Source organism: Astatotilapia calliptera, chromosome 18 (assembly GCF_964374335.1).
Source record: "Astatotilapia calliptera chromosome 18, fAstCal68.1, whole genome shotgun sequence".
NCBI classification, from domain to species: Eukaryota; Metazoa; Chordata; class Actinopteri; order Cichliformes; family Cichlidae; genus Astatotilapia; species Astatotilapia calliptera.
Genome location: NC_137439.1, coordinates 20,021,022 through 20,037,976, shown reverse-complemented (window position 1 = coordinate 20,037,976; position 16,955 = coordinate 20,021,022). Strand labels below are relative to the sequence as shown.

The window sequence follows — 16,955 nt, the reverse complement described above, 5'->3', positions numbered from 1 at the left end:
CTCAAATAGCTTGCCTTGTGATTCCACTCAAGGTACACCCCAGCCACACACAAACACACACACACACACACATATCAGGAATGCCCAAAATCAAGAATCGCATCCATGTGTGTCATGTTTGAGTCTGCAAGCTTATTTAATGGTAAAAGGACTGATTATTATACAGCACTTTTCTACACTTTTCATTGTTTTTATGTCTTTGTATGTTATAATTTTGGTCTTCTTCTTAACCAATGGTTGACAGGCCAACAACAGCACTAGCGAAGGTAGTCGTGGCGACAATAAATGGTTACCTGTAGACAACAGTCTGCAAAACTCACAGCCAGCTGTGCGAAGGACTATTGCAGAACCATACTGGATATGTTTCACTGTACTTTCAGCATCTGTGGTGTAGTCTGACATAAGGAGGAGTGTCAATTCCATTCATTTAGATTCAGACAGGTAGATTGTACCTTGGGGATGAAGCTAATCTCCCATCCATCGAAGGAATAGTAGAACGGTTGCCAGTGGACCTCCACTGATGTCTCTGTCATGGATTTGAAGACTAAAACATCTGGACTTGAGAGATCTGAAGGAGTAGAGACATATCATTGTTCTTCAGTTAACCAACAGTCCATAAATCACAACTGTCTAATGCTTAAAAAACTCTCTTCTTTCTCTTTTTAAGTTTGGATACGTGAAAGTTTTCATAGTTTTGATGATATATAACTCACTGAAAAAGAACAGCTCAAGTGCTATAATTAAATGTTTCCCAACAATCTTTCCAGAATATCTAATTAAACCCTTAAAATTAAGTTTAGCAAAAAAATAATGCCCAAAATAAATCATATTCTAGTGGAAAAATGGATCCATCAGAGTAAAGTGCCCTGAATCTAATTTATTAGTAGAAATTCTACTTAAATTAAATTCAGTTGTTGTTGAAATTGAGAATAATTTTACAAGCCAAGCCAGCACTAATAGCAATACACTGTATGTACTTAAACGTCACCTAATACACCGATCATACAATATTTTGCTTCCAGTGGAAGAAAGAAAAACTTATTCAGGGTTTTAATGCTTGCAGAGTGTTGGTAAGCGTGAAAGCAATTGGTGTATTTCAATATCAGGTGCAAGGACCCGGCATTAACACAGTGTGTGTGTGTGAGTGACACTAAGCAGTTGTTACAGGTGAAAATCACAAGCAATTTGCACAGACAAGCAAGTGGTATTCTCACTCTGTTGACACAGAGAAACAACTTTGGGAGGACTTGACAAAAAAAAAAAAATCGTGATAGACACTGTGTGCACATTTGTTAATGTAGAACTGCACGTGCAATAATCCAGGAGCCCGGGGATATTGCATGAAGGTAAATTGAGATATTAAATTGGGAAACAAAGATGCTTTCAGGCTCTTTCTGTTGCACCACAAGGGAACATTTTATAAAAAAAAAAGAACAAAAAAAGAACAAAAACATATGACTGCACTTACAGGTCCAAACAGTAATACTGGCAGGAACGCTGATAGTGTTGTTAATGACAGCGAACACATTGATGTTGTACTCCATGCCAGCTTGGAGCTCCAAGATAGTGCAGGTAGTCGTGTTGCCTGGAATCCTTATCTCTAGCTGCACACCTGACAGGGAGGCAGGTGAAGAGATATACACCGATACATGGATGCACTGCTTTTTTTTTTTTTTTTTACAAAGAAATAGGAGATGTCGATGCTTTCAAGAGATTTCGAAGCAACGGGAAGTTAACTCACGGCTGTCCTGCTTTGAAAGGTCAGCGTGGATCTGTACTTACCTCCGGGGGTGCTCGGTGTGTAGGTCACCAAGAAATCTGTCAGCACAACTGACCCCTCCCACTCCAGCTCGATGGTTTGATCTGTCACCCCTCGAACTTTCAAGTTCATGGCGGGTGCAACTGTTAACGAAAAACAGAAAGCAAAACAACTAATTTGAATTTTTTTTTGTACATTTGTTTTTGGTGTAGCAATGAAAAATACAAATCTTACACTAGTAATCTGCTACTGTAATAAATATGTGATAAAAAAAAAAAAACCTTAACACAAAGCAAAACACTGAAAAATAGGCTTGAGTGGTACCATCTGTCTACCAGCAGCAGAAAGATGAGCAGCCGGACAATCTGTCCCTTCATCAGGCTGACACTGAAGCAGAAAGTTACAGGATTAAAATAGTTGTCATCAGCTTAGCGGAAGGAAATAACTACTGTTTTAACATGAAGATTTAATTATTATTAATTGTACGGATTCTTTTTTTAAGTAACATTTGGAACCATATTAATTCTTACAAAAATAATTTGTTTATTTGTGTGATTTGAACAAGTATCTGTGGAGATTACTTCAGTAGATGCCAAAAAAAAAAAAAAAAACAAAAAAACGACGAAGAAAAAAATGTTGTGCGCCTGCGGTGATGTGTGACTCACAAGAATGGCAATCTGTCTGCTCTGTGAGATGGGCGAGCGACAGATTGCTTCCAAAAAACGTTTTCTGTGTGGATTCGCCTACTTTAATCAGAAAACTGTGAGCATTTAGTAATCGAATTAGTATAAAGGCTGCAATTTGCAACAGAAGGTTCACATGGCATATGTCATTATTTCAGTGACTCGCACAGAGAGCGGTCAACCAGGTTGTGTATCCCTTGCTGTAATCCTTTGGTGAGCCAGCTTAAGCGCAGCCTGTCCAGTGAGTTAAGTAAGCCTGACATCCAAACTCTACAGATAAAAGATAATTTTACATGAGAGCTGTTGCCTTATCAGCTCAGCCAGATCAGTCAAAGGGCTAGAAAATGTTAAGGTGGTTATTAATCATGCCGACTTTAGAAGAGACATTAAAGTCTTACTTGTGGGCTTCGCAAGCTACTTATGTAGGAAATATGAGAATTTGTGTATTTTTGAAGCATTTCTGCAATAATCATTGAAGGTCCTGTGAAAAGGCTGAAACTTTTTAAAAGAAACTGGCTCGCTATAGTGGATTATACTGTGAGTGGAGTTTCTTTGGTGCACGTTCAACATAGCCAGACTTCAAACCCCAGTCAGAAAGGATGTTAGTTAGTTATCATCTTTCTTTGTTAACCCACACGTTGTCCTTCAGGCTCTGTGCGTGCTCCCATTTAAAGGAGGTGTTTGACCCATCATTTGACTTTTCTTTCTCACAAAGTGGATCGATTCAGTGCAGCCTACTTCAAGTCAGAAACCCCGTCAGACCAACAGGTGATGGAGATCTATAAAGAATGTGAGGAGTGTAACGGCAAAACAGAGCACTAGTTGGAAATAAGGTAAGAAAGCAATGCTGACGCTTGATCGGGTCTCTTTAGATTTGTGGCAACAAAGTAAAATTCATCCGTGCAACATTCTTGATAATAACTATCCTCCTGACAGACTGATCAGTTTTGTAGTCTGTGTTCTGGCAGCAATTTCAGGACTGTACAACTAAACTGATGTTGAATTAGTACAAAATGTAAAAACATATCCCTGCACTATTTGTATCACATTTGTCTCATCACGCATGCAATTATTCCACATTTCCTTTGGTGTTATTACCAACATATGGCTAAACAAGCTCAATGTATAAACTGTATCTATTCACCAGAGAATATAAATCACACTTATACCGCCGCCGAGGAAAAGAATCACTGAAAACATGTCACTTCCACTCAATTTACACTAAACTAACTAAATGATGCCTTAACTGAACACTTGCTTTGAGTCCGGTTATGTTTTAAGTTACAGTAAGAAAGACACAACCATTCATGCATGTCTTTGGCGTGTAGGAGGAAGCCAGGGTACGCAGGGGGAACACAAAAGTGCAGAAAGGCTGCAGATGTGATGGGTTCAAACTGGGGAGTGTCTTGCTGTGAGGCAACAGTGCTAACCACTGCACCACCATGTCGCCAGCTGACTTCGTGACAACGAGAACTTCTAACTCATTAATCACGGTCTTTGGTACTCTGCTATTTAGCCTGTATTTATTTAGATTTTAGAACATTAAGTATGCAATTTCTCTTTTTCCGATCTAACGTCAGATATGTTAACTAACAGCATTAAATACACTGACACTGAAGAAGTTTTAAAAAACTGATGATCCATGGTAAGCTGTGATGCACTTCTTTTTTCTGGCCCATTACATCCTTACAGTGAGTTACAGCTTTTTTTCACCAAATTGGCTATTAACTGTTTTTTGCTTTGTATGAGATAATATCTCAATTTAATGTTTTCTTTTTTCTTTTTAAAGAAAGCAGTGATGTAATTAAGAAAGTGCACATGCTCCACTGCTTATTGAGCAACATGCATACAAATAGGTTGTACAGCTAGTATGACCAAATTTCCTGCATCCGTTGCAAAGCCACAGTTTGATTTAACGTTAAGCAATAGTAACTAGGCATGTTGAGCTTTCAGAAGAGGGGGAAATTCAGAATGTGTGCAAATGAAACCTGCAAATCACATATACTGTTTCAAAATATTCAGCTGACAAATTAAATAGTGAATGTGGCTTCCCAGCACAAGTGCTTTCTCTCATTCATTTCAGAGATTTACTATTATTTCCTTTGGAATGTCTCTCATTGACAGTTGAAAATGCCATAAATTGACACGCTGGGTGCTGGAGCAGCACCCGACAGGGGCAGGACTTGGCTAAAGGTCAGAAGCTTTTATTTATTTTTTTACATTTTTGCCTCATACCACCACCCGTGCATTTCACGCAGGCTGACAAGACGTCATCATCATCGAGTGGCGAACCTATTTTGTGGTAATGGTGTATGAGTAGAAAATATATTTATAGATTATTAAGATCTTGGTTATGAAAATGTTCTTACCCATAAGGCAGGCAGTAATTATTATATTTAAAACTTTTGTTTGTGTTTTAATTATCCCGAAGTCACGCCTAAATAGTGCTCTGTTAGTTTAGACACTGTGATTAGAGACAGATGTTAGCCTGTCATACTTAGAGACAGCTTATTACACCCATCTCATATTTGAACAGATTGCATTGTTAAAGCGAATCCCAGACAGTAAAAGAATCCAGTGCTGGGTGCAAGAAATCCTGAACTTGAGATCATCAGGTCGTAAACCTAAGAGGTGGTGCTGAATGCAAATGTGGAGCCATAAAGAAAGACCGTCCACAACTCCCACAGGCAAACACAACAAAAGGGGAGGGGGAGACAAGTGAAGGACATAAAGGAGGTGAGACAAGACAGATGATACAAACAGTTTGACTTGGGGGGGAAAAAACTGTAGGATGGGCTGGATGCACAGAAGACACAGAAGAGGAGAAAGAGATCTGCTGGAGAAGAATAAATAATTTAACACTGAAAAACAACTAAAAGTAAACTAGAGCAAAAAGGATGAAAGAGAGAAGGAGATAAAGGAGAATTGTGATGGTGTGAAAAACAAAACTCTCCCCACCCCTGTGATACAGGACACTACAGCCGATCAGTGAATCCCCCACCGGAAACCCTTGGGCACTTTAGTAGAATTTTCCAGCACTTTCTCACGCACTCGACAGATGGGCCCATCCTGTACAGTGGCTAGATCATTTCAGAACTGAGGGGCAAATCCTGCAGCATTCACTTAACGAGATTTATTTCGTCAGTTCAACTTGTCAGGTATATAAAGGGAATGATAAATCAAAGAAGGGGCAATAATCCACGGGACAAAAGAATAGTGACTGAATAAGGTCATGCAAGAGATGAATGGATGAACTCCTCGAAAGCAAAGGCATACAATACTATGCAAAGGTCTCAAGCCACCCCTCATTTCTTGATATTTTCCTTCCGAGAAGCCAGACTTTCTTCGGACATTTCAAAGTGGTCTTGGGCAGTAGTTCTCCAGAGTTTCTGATTTCCTTTGGTTGTTGCCTACTTTTTCACTCATTTTTAGTCCACTCCTAGTACCTGAGCATTTTTAGAGGAATGCTGTTTTGCTTCTTATGCCACTTAACACTGACCTATGAACCACTCAAGAACCACTCCAGCTCAAGGGATAAACAACTGTGTCTATATATACAACTAAGCAAAGAACTGAATTTTCTAAAAGTATCTAAATGAAGGATGGCTCAAGACTTTTGCACAGTACTGTAAGTACAGCAGAAGGTCAGGGGTAGAGTGATTAACAAGGTTACTCAGAGAAGTCTGTCAACAGTATTAAATATTATTTCACTATGTGGCCATGTAAAAGCTCACTATCAAACAATTAAGTTGGGTAAGGTTTTGGTTAATTTTTATTTACCCTGAGGAGTGGTCTAACAGAGGATTGGTGCATTCAGACATCCCATCAACATTTCTAGTTGGTGAAAAACCAAGAGTGAATGACAGGCAGCACCAACCAATCTTGGATGGAACTAATCGCCTCTCTTAAAACGATCCGCAACATAAATCACATATTTCAAAGTACACTGCTTGAATCACATGAACTAATTAAAATGCTCAAGGTTTTTGTCTTCTTCAGCTTGTATTCTTCTGAATGTTTGCTTGAGAAAGGGCAAGTTGCTGAAGGTTGTTGAAGAATCTTGCCCGGAGTGTTTAAGTCTCATTAAGTCTAATCAGTATACTATTATAGGCAGATATAGCAGTATCCACCGAACTAAGACCCCGATGGTACAACTTTAAGCACACAACGAAGGTCAGTGCATCATCAGAGAAGGAACCTACCTTCAGGCTGCTATGTGTAATGGAATTTTTCATATAAATCACGCTTAAATGACTAAACTGCATGTTTTACTGTTAATTATAATATTTTGGAGTTTCTGTTGGGTGGAAAAGAAAGGACAGATGATTTTTAGGAAGCAAATCACGACAGATATTTTGAAGATACAGTACAAGATTGTTTTCTTCCTCTGGCTCAGAGTAAAAGACTTACTGCTGCACTTTGAATGATCCAAACAAACCAATATCTCAATAATAAATCAAGCTGAAGTTAAACAGACTGAGTTATCAGACTCACAAAGCCTGATAATCGTGAATCACAGGCGCGACTACCCGCTGAAATGTGATAACTGCCAACACAGACAATGCTGAATAAAAAAAATAAACAACAAGCACAAAAAATTTCTTTTGTGTTGTTTTTACAATAGTCATTGATAGAGATGCAAATAATAATTTTGTGTTGCACATACAAAAAGAGCTAAAAAAAACAAACAAAAAAAACAAGCTGAAGCACAGTTTCAGTCGAAACCATAATAACGATGTATGTTCTCACCCTGCTGAGGCTGTCCGTGAAAGCAACACGTGAAAAAAAAAAAACCCACCCGCACAGCTGTCAGCCGATTGTGACAATGCATTACTGTGCGATGAGGCGAGTGTCACATTCCTGCCAAAATCGCTCGAGCTGTTAATCATAATATAATTGTATGGAGCAAAGTTAGTCTTTTAACAGTAGGCTTGTTTTAACTGGGCTGCTGTAAGTAACAAGGCCATGCTTTTGACTCATGAAGCCATAAAACTGACTGATGCTGAATGGGGCAATAAAACAAGGAAACAACATCTATAAGCAGACCACAGCGCCTAACTCTAAAAAATAAAATGTATACATGTGGCTTCCACTTTGTCCTTTTACAACACACATCCATTAAAATGGTTACATACATTTTTAAAAATCTATAATATTCATATAGTTTAATGGCATAATAAAGCTATTACAGTTATGGCGCATAAAGCCAGCAGCAACAGCCCTTAATATTAAAAGTACAGCAAAAGGTGATGCAATTTTGCTTGTATGACGTCAATAAGAGTGAATTTTTTTCACACCCATGCAGCAACATGCTTCCTCTTGCCTGGAAATGTTAGATGACGTGCTGCGGCAGCTTCTCGAGCCACAACTCCCGCCACGCAGGCTCTGCGGCTGTTCTAACCTGTCAACATCCTCGAAATGAGGATCCACGACCGTCACGCGCAGGTCGGGTAAGCGGTGAGGCCCGGGCCCCGAAGCTTTATCATAGCGCTGATATGATGAGAAATGTAAATGTCAGTTGTCACCACTGCAGCACTCAAAGGATGTCAACAAAGCAAGAGTGTCACTGTCTCTCCACAGTGGCGTCGGGACTCATAGAAATGATCGTGGAGCACTTCTGCTGTATGGCTGAATGTCACTTTCCTCCGGGTGATTTTGGCTTTTTGGGGGGAATGTATTTTTATGTAAAGATATACTATTTCTTACTGCACGCCTGAAACGTCCAATTTAAATTCAACAACCTCCATTATTTCTCGTAGCGGGAGAATATAGGCCACCATTATTGAAGCAAAAATACATGCCGCTTTCTCCAGTTTGTGATAACGTGAAACACTTAAGCCTGTCACCCTACAAGTCTCCGGTAATTGAACTGCTTCGTTTGGTATTCAGCAAACTATCCCCTACAAGCGCTGCCTATTTTGGTCTCTAATTACAAAGAAATAGGCAATTCGGTCTCCCTCACTTGGTGTAGATATTAAATGGGTGGGGTAGGACCGAGACGCCTTAGTAATATGATTTTGCATCCCTGCCTTTCTATCACTCGCTCTTCTGTCTGTCCCCATCCGTCACCACGTTGACAGGCCTCTTAAATGGCAGAGGAGGATCTGATATTTTGGCGTGGAGAGCTGGCTTTGAACAAAAGCGGCTCAAAAAAACGTCTTAGCTACGGCTAATATGACAGCTCTCCCCCAGATGAATGTGACTTTTGACAAATGAATGCTGTTACACCTTTGGCTGTCCAGCAAGTCAGGCACCCCACCACCTCCATTTGAAGCACAGATGGGTTTATTTTTCAGGTGTGCTTTCAAACCTGTGAAGTCTACTTCCTATCCAAACACTGCACTAGGTTGTTGCATTAACAACCTCCTTTGTTCGTGCACGTGTTCATGCAAGCTCTCTGCGGCAATCACAGATAGTACTGGGTATTTACAGGAAGCTTTAAGTTTCTGTGTTATGTTCCACTTAATGTGGAAGCAGTCAGTTAATACATTTAAGACAGAATTCTGAAAGTGAATTACGCACATATTTGATCACGGTTTTAGTCAAATAAGAACAAAAAGCCTCTTAAATGTGATGTTTTGCAGTTTTCCACTGCTTTATATAAAACTGTAAGATTTACATCTTTAGGTTTAATGACCGATAACTGATATTGCTGTTTCTTTGGGCTCAATTGTGATGGCCTTCAGGTAATTTAATTAATTAACTGAATAACAATGAAGTTGCAGCCCTAGCTGTATGTGGGGCAAATATGTAGGACTTGTAAAATCTCTAGCTGGATGTAAAATAGTGACTAAAAATATCTACTGCTGGTAGTTTGTTTTTAACAAGAGACAATTTCTTATTTTCCTTTCTTTCTTTCTTTTTTTTTTTAGATCTCTATAGAAATAACACTGATATCCTCTTTATAAAGATACTCGTCTGAAACATGTCACATCAAGCATGGTTATGAGATACATAACCAGAACTTAAAGAGGAAAACTTTATCATGGTACACTCAGGAAACACTGTTTACAGATTGTCTGTACACTGAAGTTGATTCTTGTTCCTCTGAAATGGTTGTTTTGGAGACAAGGACTAGTTCTGCGACCCCACGCAATCAGTCATTGCCTCAAACGATTTTTTTGGTGCAGTAAGTCTGAGAAAGACCGCCAACTGTGCCACACAGTGCCAACTGTGGCACGCGTGCCTAGGGTTGCCAACTCCTGCTGTAACTGGACTGAACTTCAGTTGGGAGAACTGAGATAATCCATTCACAATACGAGGTTAGTTATCAACATACTGCTGCATGGGCTGAGCTGTAGTTACATCGTAAGGTTTTAAAAACTGAGCTTAGCAGTAATAAAAACCGAGAGAGGCCGACAGTGATCACAGACTGTTTTTAGGGCCTTGTTGAGATTAAATGGAACAAGATACAAAGCATTAAAACATGTAAAAAACACAAAAGCCTTATTAAAGGCAGAGTAGTTTGGGCCCGGAAGCAGGACTCATTACGTCATCACTTAAAGACCGAATAGAGTCACTCTATTAAACATTTTAGCTACAATTCCATAAAAAACATGCCTCATTTGTAAAGAATTCAGTCTAATCTGTCTGTGGGTCACGCAGTGTTACTATAAAATCTGCTTAGACTGGATTTCTGTTCTGAGTGTATGATCCTGGTCACACCGATACCAAGTGTTAAGAAAGACATCTCCTTCTCCAAGAGTTTCTGCTCTAGGAAATAGAACCACAAACGTCAGACCAACTGCTTTTGGTACTTGCCAACAGGCAGACGATCAAAGCGATCAGTGGAAGATCAAAATTAGCAGCCTACCAGAGTTGCAGTCATCTCCAGCATATCCATCCTGACAGACGCAGAAGCCCTCCTTGCAGATTCCCTTCTTGCTGCAGTTGTTTGCACAGTAGACGAGCGAGCAGTCCTCTCCCACATACCCAGGCCGGCACTGGCACGTCCCGTTTATGCACAGCCCCTGGTCCGAGCAGTCATTGAGACACCTTCCGACCATGCAGTCTTCGCCTGTGAACGACTCCTCACAAACGCACTCCCCATCAATGCACAATCCGCGGCCAGAGCAGTCCGAAGGGCAGCGCGGCTCCGAACAGTTGTCACCTCCAAAGTCACGGTCGCACACGCACTCCCCTTCAACACACACCCCTTGACCGGAGCAGTCATTTGGGCAGCGAGGCTCGGAGCAGTTTTTGCCGGTCCACCCTTCCTCGCAGATGCAGCTGCACATATCGAAGCTGAAGCTGCCGTGGTTGCTGCAGCCTGGGACAAAGTCCAAACGGCCTGAAAAGACAGATTGAATCGCTTAGTACTTGATTCAAGTACAAAACCTCCCACACACACATCTTTAAAGCGGGAGTTTGAAAAGTTAGGGTCACATTACTTTGTGCATTTTGTGATACCTACCTCAAGTAACCACCATGAAATACATAGCATATTTGAAGAAACATATCAATTCAGTATAGAATAAAAAGTAACAACCAATCAGTTATCATTTAGTTAATGTTGTCAAACAGCCCTGATTAAAGAAACAGTAGTTAAATCTAAAATACTCCAACTTTTTCTACTTTGCCTTTCCCATCCTCCCATTGCTCTCGCAGGCTAAACATTTCATCCTCTTTCTGATTCTGATCGTGACTGCTGGAGATAATCATATTCTCACAGTGGAGATGGAGCGTTTTCAGAAAATATTTGACGGGGGGGATGGTGTCAATGGAGCAAATCCTTTAGCCATAATAAATTCTGTAACTCTATCAGTTGCAGTCCCCTCATATTATAATGGCAGCATCTCTTGAATAGACAACAAATTTTTGCCAGTAACAAAGGTTTCTCCACACATTTCAGACTGTGAGCAAGACAAAAAGAGGAAGAAGAAGAAGAAGAAGAAAACCCACCTTCCAGCATCAATATTTTACTGGCGTCTGTCTTTTCTTTTCTGCCTGGTTTACAGTTCATGTAATTCTTTTCATAACGCAGTCTTATTTCTTTGCATTTTTGCCTCAAAAAGCTCTCTGCAACACCACGGTCTGTTTGTACAGATGCTGAGGGGATTTATAGACAAAAACTACATTCTACAAGTTTGTCTATAGTATTTGTTGTCAGTGTTAAACAGTACTCACCAATGGCCGAGCTCTCCCCGCAGCATCCGGATCCACACTGAGCTCTGAGCATGGAAACCTCTCTCTCTAGCATCTCCACCCTGGTGGCAAGCTGCTGGATTGTGGCCGTTGCTGGACAACCGCACGCTGCTTTGGGGATATTGATGCGGTGTGTAAATGTCACCTAAACAAGGAGAAAATTTTGACAACTAAGTGCATCCATTAGATAAAAGAGTCACCATGAAGTAGAAATGCATCTTTAATTAACATCTTGAGGAAATCCCGAGTATATGCACACACAAATATCTCCTTTCAAGGTGTTTTTATTACACAACCAAGAGGTGCTTAGAAACATTATCATTCATTGGGAGTCGTGCTCATGGCTTCCACAGATAGCTCTATGATTCACCCTTTTAGCTCTGTTTTTGTGCTACTCTCTCCTGATGTAAATAGCTGTCTCTTTAGCTGCAAAAAAGTCTCTGCTGTATTCACCAGATAGTTGCCAGCTCTGCTGTTTAATGCTGAGCAGGTAGAGTGGGTTTTTAGAGCTTTATTCCCCAAAAACAGTTGCCTGCTGCAGCAAAAAATCAATGCTATGAGAATGACGGGAGCTTACCAAAAGAGTTGTTGGCCAAATCGCTAGAAGATAAGCTAGACTAGCTATAAGCTCTGTAAACCCAGGGAAGCTGTGGATTTGGGTGATAATTCTCTGTAGGTTTATCACTCTGAGCTGCCGTGTTCACATTATGAAATGTTTTTTCACATTGTCACGTTCTCATTCTAGCATTTTAAACTTCTAATTATTTATAATGGATGAGTCGGCAAAGACTGTTGAGCTGCATTTCATGCTCCAAAGCCTGAAATAGCACTAATTATATGACTTCTTACCTTGTGTGTGCTTGTGTAGAATCATTTAGAAACAAATATAATTCATGGATAATCATAAAGCTTTAGAGGTGTCCAGGTGAGACGTAAATGAAGGCCACATTTAAAGGACAGATACAGATAGGGAACAGATCCATCGTGACAAAGTTATTAATGTCTGGCCATCTATTTTTTTCCCTTCCATTCCTAGAGTTTCTCAACAACCCCCTTCCTTTTCTTTATTAGCATTGTCATTTAATTACTTTAATTAACTTAAATAATTAACTATATATATATATATATATATATATATATATATATATATATATATATCCACGAGCGTCTGGCAGCACAAATGAACCAGCTGCTAGTTAACGAGAGACACCCGGAATGGCTAACTGAAGGCCGGACGGTCCTGATCCCCAAGGACCCCAAGAAGGGACCGGTCCCCTCCAACTACCGACCAATAACCTGCCTCAGTACTACATGGAAGCTCCTGTCAGGCATCATATCGGCTAAGATGAACAGGCACATGGGTCAATACATGAGCGGGACACAGAAAGGAATTGGCAAGAATACCAGAGGCGCAAAACACCAGCTACTGGTAGACAGAACAATCAGCAGAGACTGCAAGACCAGACTGACCAACCTGTGCACTGCCTGGATTGATTACAAGAAGGCCTATGACTCAATGCCCCACAGCTGGATACTGGAATGCCTAGAATTGTACAAGATCAATGGGACCCTAAGAGCCTTCATCAGGAACTCAATGGGGATGTGGCGTACAACACTAGAGGCCAACTCCAAGCCCATAGCACAAGTCACCATCAAGTGCGGGATCTACCAAGGAGATGCTCTGTCCCCACTGCTGTTCTGCATAGGCCTGAACCCCCTCAGTGAGATCATTAACAAGACTGGCTACGGATACCGACTACAGAACGGAGCAGTTGTCAGCCACCTCCTGTACATGGATGACATCAAGCTGTATGCCAAGAGTGAACGAGACATCGATTCACTGATCCACACTACCAGGCTATACAGCAATGACATTGGAATGTCGTTCGGACTGGAGAAGTGTAGTCGGATGGTAACAAAGAGAGGGAAGGTAGTCAGAACTGAGGGGATTGAACTACCAGAAGGCAACATTGCAGACATAGAGGACAGTTACAAGTACTTGGGGATCCCACAGGCGAATGGGAACCATGAAGAGGCCGCTAGAAAAGCTGCAACCACCAAGTACCTGCAGAGGGTCAGGCAAGTCCTGAGGAGTCAGCTGAATGGTAAGAACAAGATCCGGGCCATCAACACGTACGCCCTGCCCGTGATCAGGTACCCTGCTGGGGTAATAGGCTGGCCAAAGGAGGAGATAGAAGCCACTGACATAAAGACAAGAAAGCTCCTTACCATGCATGGAGGGTTTCACCCCAAGTCCAGCACCCTGAGGCTGTACGCTAAGCGGAAGGAAGGGGGCCGGGGACTGGTGAGTGTCAGCACCACAGTCCAGGATGAGAGAACGAACATCCAAGAATACATTAGGAAGATGGCCCCAACTGACCGAGTGCTCAGTGAATACCTCAGGCAGCAGAAACCCAAGAAAGAGGAGGGAGACGAGGAACCATCATGGAAGGACAGGCCCCTGCACGGTATGTACCACCGGCAGATAGAGGAGGTGGCTGATATCCAGAAATCCTACCAGTGGCTGGACAAAGCTGGACTGAAAGACAGCACAGAGGCACTAATCATGGCAGCACAAGAACAAGCTCTGAGCACAAGATCCATAGAGGCTGGGGTCTATCACACCAGGCAAGACCCCAGGTGCAGGCTGTGTAAAGATGCCCCAGAGACAATCCAGCACATAACAGCAGGGTGCAAGATGCTAGCAGGCAAGGCATACATGGAACGCCATAACCAAGTGGCCGGCATAGTGTACAGGAACATCTGTGCCGAGTATAACCTGGAAGTCCCGAGGTCAAAATGGGAGATGCCCCCAAGGGTGGTGGAGAATGACCGAGCTAAGATCCTGTGGGACTTCCAGATACAGACGGACAAAATGGTGGTGGCTAACCAACCGGACATAGTGGTGGTAGACAAACAGAAGAAGATGGCCGTAGTGATCGATGTAGCGGTTCCGAATGACAGCAATATCAGGAAGAAGGAACACGAGAAGCTGGAGAAATACCAAGGGCTCAGAGAAGAGCTCGAGAGGATGTGGAGGGTGAAGGTAACGGTGGTCCCCGTGGTAATCGGAGCACTAGGTGCGGTGACTCCCAAGCTAGGCGAGTGGCTCCAGCAGATCCCAGGAACAACATCGGAGATCTCTGTCCAGAAGAGCGCAGTCCTGGGAACAGCTAAGATACTGCGCAGGACCCTCAAGCTCCCGGGCCTCTGGTAGAGGACCCGAGCTTGAAGGATAAACCGCCCGCAGGGGCGTGCTGGGTGTTATATATATATATATATGTATATTAATTCATTTATTTTATTCCAATCTTAGGATTCTGATCATTTTTATCATAGATGACATTGTTGTTGTTATTAGTACTCGTTCATCCTTAACCCATCTTGGTCATGTGTGATGTAATTAATCACACTCACACAGCCTTGAGTGTAGTATGCGTCACACTCTTTTACACGCCAGTTACCCTACCATCTACCCCCCTTCTATCCTGTTTGTTTTGGCTTTGTCATGCTTTCTTTGTATGTTCATGTCTTGTGATGTTGTTGATCTGTTTTTGTAAATAAAGCCGTTTTAAGCTGTAGTGCTCGCTGTCTGGATCCAGCTTCTTTTCACCCACCCAGACCATCTACATCCTAACCACCTGTCCTTCGCGCTCTCTATTACCAGAATCTCACTGTAGAACAATAGTTTTCAGTTTGACAGTTTCACTTTGACTGGATTTGTCAAACCCAGTTTAAAAGAAGAAGAACAAAACCCAGACAGAGAAGCGGAGGGTTATGTGCCCAGATACAATTTAAAATTCACCTGTTTGCACTCTTGTTGGAGAGCGCTGAATCGTAATAAAGGGAACTATTAAGGTTCTGTCCCACATTAACTGTTACAACTGGATTGTCATTAAACAGGACATAGTTTAAAGTAATGAGGTTGGCATATACACTACGTAATCCCTGTGAGTCAAATGCTTTGGCTTCATGCTAAACATTCATGGCAGTTTTTTTATTCCTAACCTGAATCTGAAGAGAGGTGGTAACTTTAATAAGGTCATCTCAGAAAGAAGCCCAACGTACCTGCTGTTCAGTTTTATTATTTACAAGGGGTAGCCAATCAGGAAAATACTGCCTAAAAGGAGGGCGACCTTACAGGGAGAGGAGCTACAATCAGGGGCTGCAACAAGGCCCAGTATGAGATAAACAGAGATTTTTTTGATTGCTTTTTTGTTTTAATTAACTCTGGCAAAAACATCCCCATGAAACTCTTTCGTATCATATCTTTTCACATTAGATCATTTAATTCAACCCAAGAAGTCTCTTCACGTCTCGTAGCTCTTCCAAATTTTTAATGCTAATTACACACAAATAAAACACTGTTGAAGCACCCACCTGGCTCTCAGCATCCAGTGTTTGCTCTGTGTATTCTGTTGCTCCATTTGGATCCACTGGACCCTCTACAGAAGGTCTGGATCCCAACTCAGCACGAGAACCTATGATAGCAAAAAGAACAAGTCTCAAAAACTTCTTAAAGGCTTGTGTGTGTATTTGTGTGTTTGTGCGCGCACGCGCAGGACCAGAAATCGATCCTCACCGTCCCCTGGGCCTGATGGTGCAGAGGTGTCCAAGTCAACAGAGCATAGAGACTCCAAGGGTACGTTAATGTTATAGACGTGGTTAAAGACCAAAGGTTGCTCCCGCAGGGTCTGGTTGGCTGATAAGTCGGAGGGGGGCAGATCCCCCCCTGGGGTCTGCCTCCTCACTCTGGTGGTACGAACCAGCCTGTTGTCTCCTGATGGAGCAGCATGAGCGGCACCCTGGAGTGAGACACAAAATGAAACAAAAAAATAAAAACCAGGACACGTGGTTTGTACTCAGAGGCTTCCAATTGTTTTTTTCTGATACCTTCTGTTTACAAAATGATAGAGTGAAAACTCAGAGGAACCCAGGGGACACAAAACAAGATGACACTAATATACAGTATATGAAAGATTTTCTCACTGGCTGCAACACTGACAAAACAATTTTCACATGAAAAAATTGGGTCATTTTCAAAATTCTGTGGTGACAGTTTAGTGTTTTCAGCTTGCACTCCCGGCGTGTGAGGTAGAGAATTTGGAGAATTACTGACATTTAATAAAGAAGTAATATTTGAAGCAGAAAGGGAATGATAAGTAAAAAAATACAGCCTGAAGCAGGTACATTTGAACTCTACTGGATGAGCTCTTAGTATAGAGTAACTGCACCTATCTACACAATTAACTGTTTGTTAAACTCATTCCCTCAGTAGCACAGCAAATGGTACAGTATGTAGCATATATTTCTCAAAATGTTTCCACATGGCACAGTAGCTGTACACCTGTATATATTCTGCTGTAGCA

General features: G+C 41.7%; 1 protein-coding gene across 4 annotated transcripts in view; it reads right to left on the bottom strand.

The window, feature by feature from the left end:
* tnr (tenascin R (restrictin, janusin)) overlaps positions 1-16,955 on the bottom strand; it is a 211,613-nt gene that overhangs the window by 61,560 nt on the left and 133,098 nt on the right. For all 4 annotated transcript variants that reach the window (XM_026149494.2, XM_026149492.2, XM_080293389.1 and 1 more), the window contains exons 5-11: positions 16,169-16,391; positions 15,967-16,067; positions 11,569-11,731; positions 10,256-10,732; positions 1,783-1,902; positions 1,469-1,612; positions 453-568 (exon numbers count right to left, since the gene is read on the bottom strand). In XM_026149494.2, coding sequence (XP_026005279.2) covers positions 453-568; positions 1,469-1,612; positions 1,783-1,902; positions 10,256-10,732; positions 11,569-11,731; positions 15,967-16,067; positions 16,169-16,391 — 1,344 coding nt within the window. The remainder of the gene's footprint in view (positions 1-452; positions 569-1,468; positions 1,613-1,782; positions 1,903-10,255; positions 10,733-11,568; positions 11,732-15,966; positions 16,068-16,168; positions 16,392-16,955) is intronic.